Raw genomic sequence first — 19,308 nt, forward strand, 5'->3', positions numbered from 1 at the left:
CCTCGATCTTACCCTTATCAGGGAATTGTCCAAGTAAGGGATAACTAAAATTCCCTTCCTTTGAAGGAATATCATCATTTCGGCCATTACCTTGGTAAAGACCCGGGGTGCCGTGGACCATCCATACGGCAGCGTCTGAACTGATAGTGACAGTTCTGTACCATAAACCTGAGGTACCCTTGGTGAGAACGGTAAATTTTGACATGAAGGTAAGCATCCTTGATGTCCCGAGACATCATGTAGTCCCCTTCTTCCAGGTTCGCAATCACTGCTCTGAGTGACTCAATCTTGAATTTGAACCTCTGTATGTAAGTGTTCAAAGATTTTAGATTTAGAATCGGTCTCACCGAGCCGTCCGGCTTCGGTACCACAACAGTGTGGAATAATACCCCGTTCCCTGTTGCAGGAGGGGTATCTTGATTATCACTTGCTGGGAATACAGCTTGTGAATGGCTTCCAAAACTGTCTCCCTGTCAGAAGGAGACATCGGTAAAGCCGACTTTAGGAAACGGCGAGGGGGAGACGTCTCGAATTCTAATTTGTACCCCTGAGATATCACCTGAAGGATCCAGGGGTCTACTTGCGAGTGAGCCCACTGCGCGCTGAAATTCATTGAGACGGGCCCCCCACTGTGCCTGATTCTGCTTGTAAAGCCCCAGCGTATACTGAGGGCTTGGCAGAGGCGGGAGAGGGTTTCTGTTCCTGGGAACTGGCTGATTTTTGCAGCCTTTTTCCTCTCCCTCTGTCACGGGGCAGAAATGAGGAACCTTTTGCCCGCTTATCCACGAAAAGACTGCGCCTGATAATACGGCGTCTTCTCATGTTGAGAGGCGACCTGGGGTACAAACGTGGATTTCCCAGCTGTTGCCGTGGCCACCAGGTCTGAAAGACCGACCCCAAATAACTCCTCCCCTTAATAAGGCAATACTTCCAAATGCCGTTTGGAATACGCATCACCTGACCACTGACGTGTCCATAACCCTCTACTGGTAGAAATGGACAACGCACTTAGACTTGATGCCAGTCGGCAAATATTCCGCTGTGCATCACGCATATATAGAAATGCATCTTTCAAATGCTCTATAGGCAAAAATATACTGTTCCTATCTAGGGTATCAATATTTTCAGTCAGGGAATCCGACCACGCCAACCCAGCACTGCACATCCAGGCTGAGGCGATTGCTGGTCGCAGTATAACACCAGTATGTGTGTAAATACATTTTAGGATACCCTCCTGCTTTCTATCAGCAGGATCCTTAAGGGCGGCCATCTCAGGAGAGGATAGAGCCCTTACAAGCGTGTGAGCGCTTTATCCACCCTAGGGGGTGTTTCCCAACGCACCCTAACCTCTGGCGGGAAAGGATATAATGCCAATAACATTTTAGAAATTATCAGTTGTTATCGGGGGAAACCCACGCATCATCACACACCTCATTTAATTTCTCAGATTCAGGAAAACTACAGGTAGTTTTTCCTCACCGAACATAATACCCCTTTTTGGTGGTACTCGTATTATCAGAAATGTGTAAAACATTTTTCATTGCCTCAATCATGTAACGTGTGACCCTACTGGAAGTCACATTTGTCTCTTCACCGTCGACACTGGAGTCAGTATCCGTGTCGGCGTCTATATCTGCCATCTGAGGTAACGGGCGCTTTAGAGCCCCTGACGGCCTATGAGACGTCTGGACAGGCACAAGCTGAGTAGCCGGCTGTCTCATGTCAACCACTGTCTTTTATACAGAGCTGACACTGTCACGTAATTTCTTCCAACAGTTCATCCACTCAGGTGTCGACCCCCTAGGGGGTGACATCACTATTACAGGCAATCTGCTCCGTCTCCACATCATTTTTCTCCTCATACATGTCGACACAAAAGTACCGACATACAGCACACACACAGGGAATGCTCTGATAGAGGACAGGACCCCACTAGCCCTTTGGGGAGACAGAGGGAGAGTTTGCCAGCACACACCAGAGCGCTATATATATACAGGGATAACCTTATATAAGTGTTTTTCCCCTTATAGCTGCTGTATAGTTAATACTGCGCCTAATTTGTGCCCCCCTCTCTTTTTGAACCCTTTCTGTAGTGTAGTGACTGCAGGGGAGAGCCAGGGAGCTTCCCTCCAACGGAGCTGTGAGGGAAAATGGCGCCAGTGTGCTGAGGAGATAGGCTCCGCCCCCTTTTCGGCGGCCTTATCTCCCGTTTTTTTATGTATTTTGGCAGGGGTTAAATGCATCCATATAGCCCAGGAGCTATATGTGATGCATTTTTTGCCATCCAAGGTGTTTATTATTGCGTCTCAGGGCGCCCCCCCCAGCGCCCTGCACCCTCAGTGACCGGAGTGTGAAGTGTGCTGAGAGCAATGGCGCACAGCTGCAGTGCTGTGCGCTACCTTGTTGAAGACAGGACGTCTTCTGCCGCCGATTTTCCGGACCTCTTCTGCCTTCTGGCTCTGTAAGGGGGCCGGCGGCGCGGCTCTGGGACCCATCCAAGCTGGGCCTGTGATCGTCCCTCTGGAGCTAATGTCCAGTAGCCTAAGAAGCCCAATCCACTCTGCACGCAGGTGAGTTCGCTTCTTCTCCCCTTAGTCCCTCGATGCAGTGAGCCTGTTACCAGCAGGTCTCACTGAAAATAAAAAACCTAAACTAAAACTTTCACTAAGAAGCTCAGGAGAGCCCCTAGTGTGCACCCTTCTCGTTCGGGCACAGAGATCTAACTGAGGCTTGGAGGAGGGTCATAGGGGGAGGAGCCAGTGCACACCAGATAGTCCTAAAGCTTTCTTTAGATGTGCCCAGTCTCCTGCGGAGCCGCTATTCCCCATGGTCCTTACGGAGTCCCCAGCATCCACTTAGGACGTTAGAGAAATGCCTATACTCATTCAAACTCTTGGTGGGACCCTTGTTCTCCAGAAGCAGTACAGCTCTTTGGTTAACTATTGTCAGCAAAATCTTGACCCAACAAATTACAGCTGACTCCTGTGTATGTTCATTATAAGCAGATTCTCAGTTTTATCAAAATCTGTAATCTGTTTGTAGCTAAAAAAATTATTTCCTCCATGGTGCTACAATTAGAGATCATATTAAAAATTACTATTACTCACCTTATATTTTTCTGTTCTGCTAGTAAAAGATCAACCAAAGGCTCCTTGCTGCTGTTTCTACAAGCCTTCACACAGAGACCCTTTACTGTAACTTCCGTACATTCCCACAACATACTGTAAGAAGTTACAAGAATCTCTGTTAAACAGAGTAAACATAAACAATCCACAAATATATACACTACTCTCAGCAGAGAGTAGGCGGCACTTGAAGGCTTCACAAGAAGTAATTTTATTTGTCTCTACCCCTTTCGTCAGGAGATAATACACAAATGAACAAACAGGCTTAAAAAGTTTACCACACAGGTGTCACACAAATAAAAAAACATGTAAAGCTCAAGCGAAAACATGGTACTGGAAGAAACATGTACAACAAAGCAAGGTTGAAAAACCACAGGTTTTTATTATAAATATATATATATATATATATATATATTTGTTGAAAGAGTTGGGGCAGTTTAAAAAGTCTGCACAGTTCAAACTAAAGGGGCCCAAACATTTCACAGATGACTATGTAAAAAAACAGACAGAGAGGAGGGGGGTGCAAATCCCCACCCCTAAATTCCCTTCCGCACACTGAGAATTACCTGTAACCATCCCTGAACCTATCTGGTAATAAAATTCAGAGAATTAGTCACAAATGTTTGCAAACACATGTTTAGCTGCTGGCCACGTCACGGCTTCTCCGATACAGCAGTCCAAACCTACATAATAGCAGTGCCCACATAGGGCCATGTAATTTGTCACAGTACGCCTCATGATAAAGGCTATTACTAAAACACTTCCAGACAGAGAGCTAACTTACCCAGGAGCCACCCCCAGGATCTCCCATTGGCACTACAAGGAACAGCATGCCTTCCAAATGCTGCTCCCTTTCAATGCCTCTTGCACACAAGCAGACAAACAATTTGGCAGTTGCTCAATCATACCTGGAGATAATTATATATCAGGTGCTGGAAGGGGGAGGGGTCACAGACAAACAACAGACAGAGAGGAGGGGGGTGCAAATCCCCACCCCTAAATTCCCTTCCGCACACTGAGAATTACCTGTAACCATCCCTGAACCTATCTGGTAATAAAATTCAGAGAATTAGTCACAAATGTTTGCAAACACATGTTTAGCTGCTGGCCACGTCACGGCTTCTCCGATACAGCAGTCCTAACCTACATAATAGCAGTGCCCACATAGGGCCATGTAATTTGTCACAGTACGCCTCATGATAAAGGCTATTACTAAAACACTTCCAGACAGAGAGCTAACTTACCCAGGAGCCACCCCCAGGATCTCCCATTGGCACTACAAGGAACAGCATGCCTTCCAAATGCTGCTCCCATTCAATGCCTCTTGCACACAAGCAGACAAACAATTTGGCAGTTGCTCAATCATACCTGGAGATAATTATATATATACTGTGACAAATTACATGGCCCTATGTGGGCACTGCTATTATGTAGGTTAGGACTGCTGTATCGGAGAAGCCGTGACGTGGCCAGCAGCTAAACATGTGTTTGCAAACATTTGTGACTAATTCTCTGAATTTTATTACCAGATAGGTTCAGAAATGGTTACAGGTAATTCTCAGTGTGCGGAAGGGAATTTAGGGGTGGGGATTTGCACCCCCTCCTCTCTGTCTGTTGTTTGTCTGTGACCCCTCCCCCTTCCAGCACCTGATATATAATTATCTCCAGGTATGATTGAGCAACTGCCAAATTGTTTGTCCGACTATGTAAAAAAGTCTGCAATGTACTGTACAGTATAGGGTTCACTGATTGTCGATTCAAAACAAAAAGTGATCGGAGTCACTACATCAGGTTGCCAACATACTGGATTCAACCAACTAATTGGGGCTGTAGTTTGCTAGTCTATAGTAACGATCTGCCAAATTGCAGACCGTTACTAATAGTTTACCAGCAAAACAAGCACTTTCATGATTAGATCTGAACTCTGGGTGAAAAAAAATGATCTGCAAATCACTTAAACATATCGAGAAAGTATGGGCGCATATTGGTGGATTATAGAATCTTTTTTTTTTATTGACGACATATGGGACCCATTAGGCAAATATTCATAAAAATAAATGCTATGGGGTGTATTCAATAAGTGTCGGAAGCTGCCGTCTTGTCGGTTAGACGCCAGCTTCCGACAGGTTAAGGTCGGAAGTGGTTCCGACCTATTCAATACTGGCTGTTTTTTCCACGACAAGTCGGGAATTCCCGACTTGATGAAAAATACGTGGTTTTCAGATTAGCCGCGGATCCACGTGTTCCGTGGCCAAATCCGACATGTTTTGGCCCCGGTTCCAACAATGTCAATCCAACTTTTTTTTAAAATCGGATTGACATTGTTGGAACCAGGAAGATGAGACGCGTGAGGCGGCCAGAGGAGCAGCGTGAGGAGTAGGCCGGAGGAGAAGTGTGTGAGGAGGTGCAGCCGGAGGAGCCGGGGACGGCAAGCATGTGAGGCGAGGAGCGGGGATGGGTGAGTATTGGCAGTGGCAGCAGCACGGGGCAGTGCTCCGTCGGATTTGGACATCCCATTGAATACTCCCATGTCGGGGGTGATTAGTAAAACCCTGCCGGACATAACACAATGAATCCCGGCCGAATCTGTGAGATCCGTGCAGGGCTTCATTGTGTACAGTATGTGTAGTGTGAAATTGTAAAAAAATCAAAGAAAATGTGTGGGGTCCCCCCTCCTATGCGTAACCAGCCTTGGGCTCTTTGAGCTGCTCCTGGTTGTAAAAATACAGGGGGGGGAAATGACTGGGGTCCCCCCATATTTAAACAACCAGCACCGGGCTCTGCGTCCGGTCCTGGTTCAAACAATACGGGGGACAAAAGATGTAGGGGTCCCCCATATTTTTTTAAACCAGCACCGGGCTCCACTAGCCTGGGAGATAATGCCACAGCCTAGGGGACACTATTATACTGGTCCCTGCGGCCGTGGCATTACCCCCCTCAACTAGTCACCCCTGGCCAGGGTTCCCTGGAGGAGTGGGGACCCCTTAAATCAAGGGGTTCCCCCCTCCAGGCACCCAAGTACCAGGGGTGAAGCCCGAGGCAGTTCCCCCCATCCGTGGGCGGTGGATGGGAGTCTGATAGCCTTTGTGTACAAATGAAAGAATATTGTTTTTTTGTAGTAGAACTACAAGTCCCAGCAAGCCTCCCCCGCAAGCTGGTACTTGTGGTTCTCCAAGTACCAGCATGCGTGGAAATAAGGGGACCGCTGGTACCTGTAGTTCTACTGCAAAAAAAAAACAGTACACACACCGTGACAGTACAATTTTAATTACACACGCTTACACACTCACATAATTACCTACATCCAAAGCTGCGATTCACGTCCACTTGTCCAGTAGAATCCACAGATTAACTGCAACTGTAATTAAAATTGTACTGTCACGGTGTCTGTGCACTGATTTTTTTTGTAGTAGAACTACAGGTACCAGCGGGCCCTTTATGTCCCCGCATGCTGGTACTTGTGGTTCTCCAAGTACCAGCTTGCGGGGGAGGCTTGCTGGGACACAATGGTCCTTGATTTAAGAGGGCCCCACTCCTCCAGGGTACCCCGGCCAGGGTTGACTAGTTGGGGGGGGGGGGGGTAATGCCACGGCTGCAGGGTCCTATATAAAAGTGTCCCCCGGCTGTGGCATTATCACTCTGGCTAGTGGAGCCCGGGTGCTGGTTTAAAAAATACGTCTTTTGTCCCCCATATTTTTTGAACCAGGACCGGATGCAGAGCCCGGTGCTGGTTGTTTAAATATGGGGGCACCCCAGTCATTTTTCCCCCTGTATTTTTACAAGGACCGGCTCAAAGAGCCAGAGGCTGGTTATGCTTAGGAGGGGGGAACCCACACAAATTTTTTCTTTGATTTATCACACTTTCACACCCCTACCCACAGATAAGCATGCACGGATCTCACTGATCCATGCATGCCTATCAGAATACGGATAAAAAAACAGGTCTATTTTAAAACTGCTTTTTTTTTTACGAATTCTATGATTTACCGGCAGTGTTTGGCTTTTGCCGGCAGTGATTGTGAATATGAATTCTTAGTAAATTACCAATCTGTATAAAATAACAGGCGTGTTTGACTGATGGTGTATTCATTCGTATTTGTGAACTCTGCCGTTAAAACAAATACGAATGCCCTCATCACTGCCGAGATTTGGGTTTAGTAAATTCCCGAGATGACTCGATAAAAAAAAAAACCCTCGGTCAAAATCGGGACCTTAGTAAATATACCCCTCAGTCTTTTCAGATATAGTTAGCCTAGCCTGGCCTGACTTGGGATCTGGATTCTCACACAAAGTCTCAGTCCTGCTCCTGCAGAGTAACAGAGTTCTGGCCTACTCAATTTCAGACTCTCCGGTCTGGCTTCTTCTCAGCAACACTTAACTCAATCCTTGAGTTTAGTGGTCTTCCCTAGTGTTAAACACAGGCCTCCTGACCCTCAGTAGCTCCCAACATACTGAGCTCTGACTGGCTTCCACAGTCCCACTTGGACTGGACATACAGGCCCCAGCCTGTCCTGTCTATAGCACCTACCAACATAGAAACATAGAATTTGATGGCAGATAAGAACCACTTGGCCCGTCTAGTGTGCCCCCCCCCCCTTTTTTTTACCATATTTTTTATCTCAAACCTTATTTGATCCTTATTGCTTTGTAAGGATATCCTTAGGTCTGTCCCATGCATGTTTAAATTGCTGTACTGTCTTAGCCTCTACCACCTCCGATGGGAGGCTATTCCACTTGTCAACTACCCTTTCTGTGAAGTAAGTTTTCCTCAAATGTCCCCTGAATCTGCCTCCCTCCAGTCTCAGTGCATGTCCCTGTGTTCTGTTACTTCTCTTCATTTGAAGAATGTTTCCCTCCTGGACTTTGTTAAAACCCTGGATATATTTGAAAATTGTTATCATGTGCCCCATTTCCCTTCTCTGCTCCAAACTATATAGTCTTCTGGGTATGTTTTGTGATGTACAGTAGGCCATGCACCATTTTAGTTGCCCTTCTTTGAACAGCCTGAAATGTATTAATGTTCTTTTGAAGATATGGCCTCCAGAATTGAACACAGTATTCTAGAGGAGGGCTTACCAATGACCTATACAGTGGCATGATTACTTCTTTCTTTCTGCTGCTGATTCCCCTCCCATTGCAGCCAAGCATCTGACTAGCCTTCCTCATTGCTTTGTTACATTGCTTACCTGCCTTTAAGTCACCTGATATAGTGAATCCTAGATCCCTTTCCTTTTAGTAATTTCAAGTATAGTGCCATTAATACTATATTTAGCCTTTAGATTTTTGAGACCCAAGTGCATGATTTCGCATTTTTTGGCATTAAACTGTAATTGCCACACTCCTGACCATTCCTCGAGTGTACCTAGATCCTCAATCATTTGTTTTACCGCTCCTGGTGTGTCTACCCTGTTGCATACATTTGTGTCATCTGAAAAAAGGCATACTTTCCCTTTAATGCCATTTGCAATGTCACCAATCATTTTTACTTACCGGTAAATCTATTTCTCGTAGTCCGTAGTGGATGCTGGGGTCTCCGTAAGGACCATGGGGATAGACTGGCTCCGCAGGAGTCATGGGCACTTTAAGAAAGAATTTAGGTTCTGGTGTGCACTGGCTCCTCCCTCTATGCCCCACCTCAGTTAGAGAAACTGTGCCCAGAAGAGCGGACAGTACAAGGAAAGGATTTTGGTAATCCAGGGCAAGATTCATACCAGCCACACCAATCACACCGTATAACATGTGATAACAACCAGTTAACAGTATGACAAATAACAGAGCATCAGGTCAAACCCTCATGCAACCATAACTTAACCCTTATTGAAGCAATAACTATACACAAGTATTGCAGAAGAAGTCCGCACTTGGGACGGGCGCCCAGCATCCACTACGGTCTACGAGAAATAGATTTACCGGTAAGTAAAATCTTATTTTCTCTAACGTCCTAGTGGATGCTGGGGACTCCGTAAGGACCATGGGGATTATACCAAAGCTCCCAAACGGGCGGGAGAGTGCGGATGACTCTGTAGCACCGATTGAGCAAACACAAGGTCCTCCTCAGCCAGGGTATCAAACTTGTAGAACTTTGCAAAAGTGTTTGAACCTGACCAAGTAGCCGCTCGGCAAAGCTGTAATGCCGAGACCCCTCGGGCAGCCGCCCAAGAAGAGCCCACCTTCCTAGTGGAATGGGCCTTAACTGATTTTGGCAGCGGCAATCCAGCCGCAGAATGAGCCTGCTGAATCGTGTTACAGATCCAGCGAGCAATAGTTTGCTTTGAAGCAGGAGCACCAAGCTTGTTGGAAGCATACAGGATAAACAAAGACTCTGTTTTCCTGACCCTAGCCGTTCTGGCTACATAAACCTTCAAATCCCTGACCACATCAAGTAACTCGGAATCCTCAAAGTCAGTAGTAGCCACAGGCACCACAATAGGTTGGTTTATATGAAAGGATGAAACCACTTTCGGCAGAAATTGTGGACGGGTCCGCAATTCTGCTCTATCCGCATGGAAAACCAGATAGGGGCTTTCATGTGACAAAGCCGCCAACTCTGACACACGCCTAGCCGAAGCCAAGGCTAATAGAATGACCACCTTCCACGTGAAATATTTCAACTCCACCGTTTTGAGTGGTTCAAACCAGTGGGATTTCAGGAAACTCAACACCACGTTAAGATCACAAGGTGCCACTGGAGGCACGAAAGGGGGCTGAATATGCAGCGCTCCCTTTACAAACGTCTGAACTTCAGGTAGAGAAGCCAACTCCTTTTGAAAGAAAATGGATAGGGCCGAAATCTGGACCTTAATGGAACCCAATTTTAGGCCCAAATTCACTCCGGACTGTAGGAAGTGAAGGAGACGGCCTAGCTGGAATTCCTCCGTAGGAGCATTCCTGGCCTCACACCAAGCAACATATTTTCGCCATATACGGTGATAATGTTGAATGACCTCATCCGGAATGCCTTTCTCTGCTAGGATCCGGCGTTCAACCGCCATGCCGTCAAACGCAGCCGCGGTAAGTCTTGGAACAGACAGGGCCCCTGTTGCAACAAGTCCTGTCTTAGAGGAAGAGGCCACGGGTCCTCTGTGAGTATTTCTTGCAGATCTGGATACCAAGTCCTTCGTGGCCAATCTGGAACAATGAGTATTGTTCTCACTCCTCTTTTTCTTATTATCCTCAGCACCTTGGGTATGAGAGGAAGAGGAGGAAATACATAGACCGACTGGAACACCCACAGTGTCACCAGGGCGTCTACAGTTATCGCCTGAGGGTCTCTTGACCTGGCGCAATACCTCTGTAGCTTTTTGTTGAGGCGGGATGCCATCATGTCCACCTGTGGCAGTTCCCACCGACTTGTAATCTGTGCGAAGACTTCCTGATGAAGTCCCCACTCTCCCGGGTGGAGGTCGTGTCTGCTGAGGAAGTCTGCTTCCCAGTTGTCCACTCCCGGGATGAACACTGCTGACAGTGCGCTTACGTGATTCTCCGCCCAGCGAAGAATTCTGGTGGATTCCGCCATCGCCACTCTGCTCCTTGTGCCGCCTTGGCGGTTTACATGAGCCACTGCGGTGATGTTGTCTGACTGAATCAGAACCATTTGGTCGCGAAGCAGGGTCTCCGCTTGACGTAGGGCGTTGTATATGGCCCTTAGTTCCAGGATGTTGATGTGAAGGCAAGTCTCTTGACTTGACTACAGACCTTGGAAATTTCTTTCCTGTGTGACTGCTCCCCAACCTCGGAGGCTTGCGTCCGTGGTCACCAGGACCCAGTCCTGAATGCCGAATCTGCGGCCCTCGAGAAGGTGAGCGCTCTGCAGCCACCACAGGAGTGACACCCTGGCCCTGGGGGATAGGGTGATTAACCGATGCATCTGAAGATGTGATCCGGACCACTTGTCCAGTAAGTCCCATTGAAAAGTCCTCGTATGGAACCTGCCGAAGGGAATGGCCTCGTATGATGCCACCATCTTTCCCAGGACACGAGTGCAGTGATGCACGGACACCTGTTTTGGTTTTAATAGGTTCCTGACCAGTGTCATTAGTTCCTGAGCTTTCTCCATCGGGAGATAAACCCTTTTCTGGTCTGTCTCTAGAATCATGCCCAGGAAAGGCAGACGAGTCGTAGGAACCAACTGCGACTTTGGAATATTTAGAATCCAGCCGTGTTGCCGTAACACATCCAGAGAAAGTGCTACGCTGATCAGCAACTGCTCTCTTGATCTCGCTTTTATGAGGAGATTGTCCAAGTATGGGATAATTGTGACTCCTTGCTTCCGCAGGAGTACCATCATTTCCGCCATTACCTTGGTAAATATTCTCGGTGCCGTGGAGAGACCAAGCGGCAACGTCTGAAATTAGTAATGACAATCCTGTACCACAAATCTGAGGTACGCCTGATGAGGTGGATAAATGGGGACATGAAGGTATGCATCCTTTATGTCCAGAGACACCATAAAATCCCCCCCTTCCAGGCTTGCGATGACCGCTCTCAGCGATTCCATCTTGAACTTGAACCTTTTCAGGTATATGTTCAGGGATTTTAAATTCAATATGGGTCTGACCGAACCGTCCGGTTTCAGGACTACAAACATGGTCGAATAATAACCCCTTCCTTGTTGAAGGAGGGGAACCTTGACCACCACCTGTTGAAGATAACTGCAATTCACAAATTGTAGTTAACACTATTTTCCTCTCGTGGGGGGAAGCTGGCAGGGCCGACTTGAGGTATCGGTGAGGGGGCATCTCCTCGAATTCCAGCTTGTATCCCTGAGACACAATATCTATTGCCCAGGGATCCAACTGGGAGTGAACCCACTTGTGGCTGAAATTTCGAAGACGTGCCCCCACCGGGCCTAGCTCCGCCTGTGGAGCCCCAGCGTCATGCGGTGGATTTTGTAGAGGCCGGGGAGGACTTCTGTTCTTGGGAACTAGCTGTGTTGTGCAGCTTCTTTCCTCTGCCCCTGCCAAGAAAGGACGCACCTCGGACTTTCTTGTTTTTCTGTGATCGAAAGGACTGCATTTGATAATACGGTGCTCTCTTAGGCTGTGAGGAAACATATGGCAAAAAATTTGACTTTCCAGCAGTAGCTGTGGAGACCAGGTCCGAGAGACCCTCCCCAAACAATTCCTCACCCTTGTAAGGTAAAACCTCCATATGCCTTTTTGAGTCGGCATCACCTGTCCATTGCCGAGTCCACAGGACCCTTCTGGCAGAAATTGACATAGCATTTATTCTACAACCCAGTAGACTAATGTCTCTTTGAGCATCTCTCATATATAGAACAGCGTCTTTAATATGCCCCAAGGTCAAAAATATAGTATCCTTGTCTCAGGTATCAATTTCCTCAAACACGGTATCCGTCCATGGGGGTCATTCCGAGTTGTTCGTTCGTTATTTTTTTCTCGCAACGGAGCGATTAGTCGCTAATGCGCATGCGCAATGTCCGCAGTGCGACTGCGCCAAGTAAATTTGCTATGCAGTTAGGAATTTTACTCACGGCATTATGAGGTTTTTTCTTCGTTGTGGTGATCGTAATGTGATTGACAGGAAGTGGGTGTTTCTGGGCGGAAACTGGCCGTTTTATGGGTGTGTGTGAAAAAACGCTACCGTTTCTGGGAAAAACGCGTGAGTGGCTGGAGAAACGGAGGAGTGTCTGGGCGAACGCTGGGTGTGTTTGTGACGTCAAACCAGGAACGACAAGCACTGAACTGATCGCACTGGCAGAGTAAGTCTCGAGCTACTCAGAAACTGCACAGAGAAGTCTTTTCGCAATATTGCGAATCTTTCGTCGCAATTTTGATAAGCTAAGATTCACTCCCAGTAGGCGGCGGCTTAGCGTGTGCAAAGCTGCTAAAAGCAGCTTGCGAGCGAACAACTCGGAATGAGGGCCCATGCTGCTACAGCACTACACACCCAGGCCGACGCGATCGCCGGCCTCAGTAAGGTACCTGAATGTGTATAAATGAACTTCAGGGTAACCTCCTGTTTGCGATCCGCAGCATCTTTGAGGGTAGCCGTATCCTGTGACGGCAGGGCTACCTTCTTGGATAAGCGTGTTAAAGCTTTGTCCACCTTAGGGGAGGATTCCCAGCGTAACCTGTCCGTTGGCAGGAAAGGATACGCCATAAGAATCCGTTTGGAAATCTGCATTTTTTTTATCTGGAGATTCCCAAGCTTTTTCACATAACTCATTCAGTTCGTGTGAGGGGGGAAAAGTTACCTCATGTTTCTTTCCCTTATACATATAAACCCTTGTGTCAGGGACAGGGGTTTCCTCTGTGATGTGCAAAACATCCTTAATTGCTATAATCATATATCGGAGTGATTTAGCCAACTTTGGCTGTAACTTTGCATCATCGTCATCGACACTGGAGTCAGAATCCATGTCGGTATCTGTGTCAACAATTTGGGATAGTGGGCGCTTCTGAGACCCTGACGGCCTCTGCGACATAGGATCAGGCACGGGTTGGGACCCTGACTGTCCTGAGGCTTCAGCTTTTTCTTACCTTTTATGCAAGGAATTAACATTATCATTTAAAACCTACCACATATCCATCCAATCAGGTGTCGGCGCCGTCGGCGGAGACACCACATTCATTTGCTCCCGCTCTGCTTCCACATAGCCTTCCTCATCAGACATGTCGACACAAGTGTACCGACACACCACACACACAGGGAATGCCCTTTTTGAAGACAGTTCCCCCACAAGGCCCTTAGGAGAGACAGAGTATGCCAGCACACACCCCAGCGCTATAAACCCAGGAATAACACAGTAAATTAATGTTAACCCAGTAGCTGATGTTTATATATTGTTTTTTGCACCTAATTATGTGCCCCCCACTCTCTTTTTACCCTCTTCTACCGTGTATCTGCAGGGGAGAGCCTAGGGAGCTTCCTCTCAGCGGAGCTGTGGAGAAAAAATGGCGCTGGTGATTGCTGAGGAAGAAGCTCCGCCCCCTCGGCGGCGGGCTTCTGTCCCGCTTAAATATGCAATTTTTGGCGGGGGCTCATACATATATACAGTGCCCAGCTGTATATATGTTTAACTTTTGCCAAAAGAGGTCCCAATTGCTGCCCAGGGCGCCCCCCCCCCCCCCCTGCGCCCTTACAGTGACCGGAGTATGTGAGGTGTGTGGGAGCAATGGCGCACAGCTGCAGTGCTGTGCGTTACCTCAGTGAAGAACGGAGTCTTCTGCCGCCTGTGAAGTCTTCTTTGCTTCTCATACTCACCCGGCTTCTGTCTTCCGGCTCTGCGAGGGGGACGGCGGCGCGGCTCTGGGATTGGACGGCGAGGGTGAGATCCTGCGTACGATCCCTCTGGAGCTAATGGTGTCCAGTAGCCTAAGAAGCAGGACCTAGCTTCAGAGAGTAGGGCTGCTTCTCTCTCCTCAGTCCCACGATGCAGGGAGTCTGTTGCCAGCAGAGCTCCCTGAAAATAAAAAACCTAACAAAATACTTTCTCTCAGCAAACTCAGGAGAGCTCACTGAAAAGCACCCAGCTCGTCTGGGCACAGGATCAAACTGAGGTCTGGAGGAGGGGCATAGAGGGAGGAGCCAGTGCACACCAGAACCTAAATTCTTTCTTAAAGTGCCCATGTCTCCTGCGGAGCCCGTCTATCCCCATGGTCCTTACGGAGTCCCCAGCATCCACTAGGACGTTAGAGAAAAAGATATTAAAAAGCACTGGTCCAAGTACAGATCCCTGGGGTCCTCCACCGGTAACATTTCCCTACTGTGAATGCACTCTATTTACTACAACTCTGTCTTCTTTCCTGCAATCAAGATCTTATCCATTCAACAATGTTAGTATCCAATCCCAAGCTTTAGAGTTTATTTAGCAGCCTGCAATGTGAAACCGTGTCAAAAGCCTTACTAAAGTATAGATAAGTTATATCCGCGGCTCCACCTTTATCCATCACTTTAGTCACAGTAAAAAAAAAAAGTCAATAAAGTACTCTCCTCTGCTGCCCTTACGTGTGGTCACACCTGTATTTTCTCCTCTGTGTACGCAGATCCCTGCTTCTGCAGCATCAGTGGCTCACCATATATATTAAACCAAATAAACATAGGCAGAGAGAAGAACATAGCTAGGAACAGAAAAATCACATACAAAACTCTAAAAGCTATGTGTGCAAATGCTAGGAGCTTCGGAAATAAAATCCCAGAACTAATTGCAATGATGACAACGGATGATCTAGATATTGCGGCAGTTACAGAGTCATGGTGCAATGAAAATCATGACTGGGACATAGCTATACCGGGAAATACTTAATTTAGGAAGGACAGAATGGAAAAAAAAATCGGAGGATGGATTGCAATGTATCTAAAAAAAAAAAAAAAAAAAAAGCATAAAAACTACCTTAATATAAAGCTTTGAAGAAAAAAAACTGAGGCCCTTTGGGTGACCATAGAAACGGGGGAGAATTCTATTATTCGTATTGGCGGACATAACTAAAATGGCATTAAAATAAGAGGTAATAATCATGGGAGATTTTAATCTTCCTGAAGTAAACTCGGAGGTGTCTGTAGAAGTAGGGACATTTTAAATTCCTTTCAGGGAGCATCCCTCCACCAATTGGTGAGGGAGCCCACTCAGAAAGATGCACTATTAGACCTAATAATTACAAATGGAGACAGAATATTGGTGAAAACCTGGGATCCAGTGATCATCAAGCAGTATGGTTCAGCATAAAGACAGAGACTGACTCACCCCATACAAAAACAAAGGTGTTGTATTTTAGGAAGGCTGATTATGTACGAATGGGAAAATGTTTAAGCGATTCTTTGCCAGAGTGGAGGAACTTGAAAGCAGTGCAGGAGTTGTGGGAAAAATTAAAAAGTGCAATATTAAAGGCAACAGACCTTTGTATCAAAAAACACAAGAAAAAGGAAGCCACTGTGTTTTGCAAAAGTAGCAGCAAATATTGTGAAAGCAAAAAGGATGGCTTTTAGGAAATACAGTGCCTTGCTAAAGTATTCATGTTTTGTTGCCTCACAACCTGGAATTAAAATGGATTGTTTGAAGGTTTGCATCATTTCATTCACAGAACATGCCTACAACTTTGCTTCACAATACAAAAAAAACCCTCTTCAAACAACAAATAGGACAAAACAGAAAACTTCAGCGTGCATAACTATTCACCCCCCTAAAGTCAGTACTTTGTAGAGCCACCTTTTGCAGCAATTACAGCTGCAAGTCGCTTTGGATAAGTCTCTATGAGCTTGCCACTGGGATTTTTGCCCATTCCTCAAGGCAAAACTGCTCCAGCTCCTTCATGTTGGATGGCTTCCGCTTGTGAACAGCAATCTTCAATTCTGACCACAGATTCTCAATTGGATTGAGATCTGGGCTTTGATTAGGCCATTCCAACACATTTAAAGGTTTCCCCTTAAACCACTCAAGTGTTGCTTTAGCAGTATGCTTCGGGTCACTGTCCTGCTGGAAGGTGAACCTCCGTCCCAGTCACAAATCACAGGCAGACTGAAACAGGTTTTGCTCAAGAATATCCCTGTATTTAGCACCATCCACCTTTCCCTCGACTCTAAACAGTTTACCAGTCTCTGCTGCTGAAAAACATACCCACAGCATGATGCTGCCACCACCATGTTTCACTGTGGGGATGGTGTTCTTGGGGTGATGGGATGTGTTGGGTTTGCGCCAGACATCGCATTTTCCTTGGCGGCCGAAAAGTTTAGTCTCATCTGATCAGAGCACCTTCCTCCATACATTTGAGGAGTCGTCCACATGCCCTTTGGTGCCTTCTTATTTTTAACACTAAGTAATGGCATTTTTCTGGCCACTCTTCCATAAAGCCCAGCTCTATGGAGTGTACGGCTTATTGTGGTCACATGCGCAGATACACCAGTCTCTGCTGTGGAACTCTGCAGCTCCTTAAGGGTTACCTTTGTTCTCTGTGCTGCCTCTCTGATTAATGCCCTCCTTGCCCAGTCTGTGAGTTTTGGTGGCCGGTCCTTTCTTGGCAGGTTTGTTGTGGTACCATGGTCTTTTCATTTGAAGATGATTGAATTGATAGTGCTCCGGGGGAACATCAAAGATTTGGATTTTTTTTTTTTAAACCAACCCTGATGTGTACTTCTCAACATCTATGTCCCCGACTTGTTTGGAGAGCTCCTTGGTCATCATGGTGTGATGCCTCTGCTTAGTGGTGTTGCAGCCTCTGGGGCCTCTCATAAAAGGTGTGTTTATACTCAGGGCCGGTGTAAGGTTTCTCGACGCCCTAGGCAAAACTTCAGCCTGCTGCGCCCCCCCCAAGGGGTGGGATGTAGGGGGAGGTGTTGTGACCAGCAGTCACATAACTACATCCCGTGCCTGCTGTTTATCCAATACCTTGTGTGTATATATATTTCCGATGTCTCATTCAGAGCAGACACGGCACTCCAGGTCTTTCATATAAGCAGATTTAATAGCCACAACAGCAAAGCATGTATACATATCCAGGGTTGCAAGTTCAGGAGTGTATTTCATGTGTAGCATAAAGTAGTAGTAACATCAGCACAACCATAATCACAATGCAGCATTTCAGGCCACAGCGGGACCCTTCATCAAGCTTTGCAAGTGCTCAGATAAGACAAACATGAACATAACACACAACATTAATCTTATTACATAAATAGACCAAACAAAAAAACATATATATTAAACATCCATGTTTAATATATGTTTTTTCGTGGGGTCTATTATCTCAGTGTTTTTATGTTTTATCACAGTGTCTCCCTGTATGGTCGCCAGCCTCGGGGCGACGTAGGAGCGTCATGTGCGGCTGGGTTGCTATGGTTACCATTGCTTTTTGATGACAATGCAGGATCAAGCTGTTGGGGGAAGGCTCGGAAAGGAGTAGTGGGCTATAGAGGAAAGGGAATGGCGCCAGCCACAGCGGGGGCGGACAGAGAGGGGACTGTTACTCTAGTGTATATACATAAATATATATTTATATAACCACACACACTCATAATATATGTACATATACACCTACCTACATTATATATAATAAGATTTTACTTACCGATAAATCTATTTCTCGTAGTCCGTAGTGGATGCTGGGACTCCGTCAGGACCATGGGGAATAGCGGCTCCGCAGGAGACAGGGCACAAAATTTAAAAGTTTGACCACTAGGTGGTGTGTACTGGCTCCTCCCCCTATGACCCTCCTCCAAGCCTCAGTTAGGATACTGTGCCCGGACGAGCGTACACAATAAGGAAGGATTTTGAATCCCGGGTAAGACTCATACCAGCCACACCAATCACACCGTACAACTTGTGATCTGAACCCAGTTAACAGTATGACAAACGTAGGAGCCTCTGAACAGACGGCTCACAACAATAACAACCCGATTTTTTTGTAACAATAACTATGTACAAGTATTGCAGACAATCCGCACTTGGGATGGGCGCCCAGCATCCACTACGGACTACGAGAAATAGAATTATCGGTAAGTAAAATCTTATTTTCTCTGACGTCCTAGTGGATGCTGGGACTCCGTCAGGACCATGGGGATTATACCAAAGCTCCCAAACGGGCGGGAGAGTGCGGATGACTCTGCAGCACCGAATGAGAGAACTCCAGGTCCTCCTTAGCCAGGGTATCAAATTTGTAGAATTTTACAAACGTGTTCTCCCCTGACCACGTAGCTGCTCGGCAGAGTTGTAATGCCGAGACCCCTCGGGCAGCCGCCCAAGATGAGCCCACCTTCCTTGTGGAATGGGCCTTGACAGATTTAGGCTGTGGCAGGCCTGCCACAGAATGTGCAAGTTGAATTGTGCTACAAATCCAACGAGCAATCGTCTGCTTAGAAGCAGGAGCACCCAGCTTGTTGGGTGCATACAGTATAAACAGCGAGTCAGATTTTCTGACTCCAGCCGTCCTTGAAATATATATTTTCAATGCTCTGACAACGTCCAGCAACTTGGAATCCTCCAAATCGCTAGTAGCCGCAGGCACCACAATAGGCTGGTTCAGGTGAAACGCTGAAACCACCTTAGGCAGAAAGTGAGGACGCGTCCGCAGTTCTGCCCTGTCCGAATGGAAAATCAGATATGGGCTTTTATATGATAAAGCCGCCAATTCTGACACTCTCCTGGCTGAAGCCAGGGCCAGTAGCATGGTTACTTTCCATGTAAGATATTTCAAATCCACCGATTTGAGTGGCTCAAACCAATGGGATTTGA

At 46.9% G+C, this 19,308-nt stretch overlaps 1 protein-coding gene across 9 annotated transcripts in view; it reads right to left on the reverse strand.

Moving 5' to 3' along the window:
* Positions 1-19,308, reverse strand: part of TEX14 (testis expressed 14, intercellular bridge forming factor) — a 739,191-nt gene that overhangs the window by 403,878 nt on the left and 316,005 nt on the right. For 8 of the 9 annotated variants that reach the window (XM_063953897.1, XM_063953895.1, XM_063953894.1 and 5 more), the window contains one exon: positions 3,108-3,221. The exons of the other annotated variant lie outside the window; for it this stretch is intronic. In XM_063953897.1, coding sequence (XP_063809967.1) covers positions 3,108-3,221 — 114 coding nt within the window. The remainder of the gene's footprint in view (positions 1-3,107; positions 3,222-19,308) is intronic. 9 annotated transcript variants of the gene reach the window in all.

This window comes from Pseudophryne corroboree, chromosome 2 (genome assembly GCF_028390025.1).
Source record: "Pseudophryne corroboree isolate aPseCor3 chromosome 2, aPseCor3.hap2, whole genome shotgun sequence".
Classification (NCBI taxonomy): Eukaryota; Metazoa; Chordata; class Amphibia; order Anura; family Myobatrachidae; genus Pseudophryne; species Pseudophryne corroboree.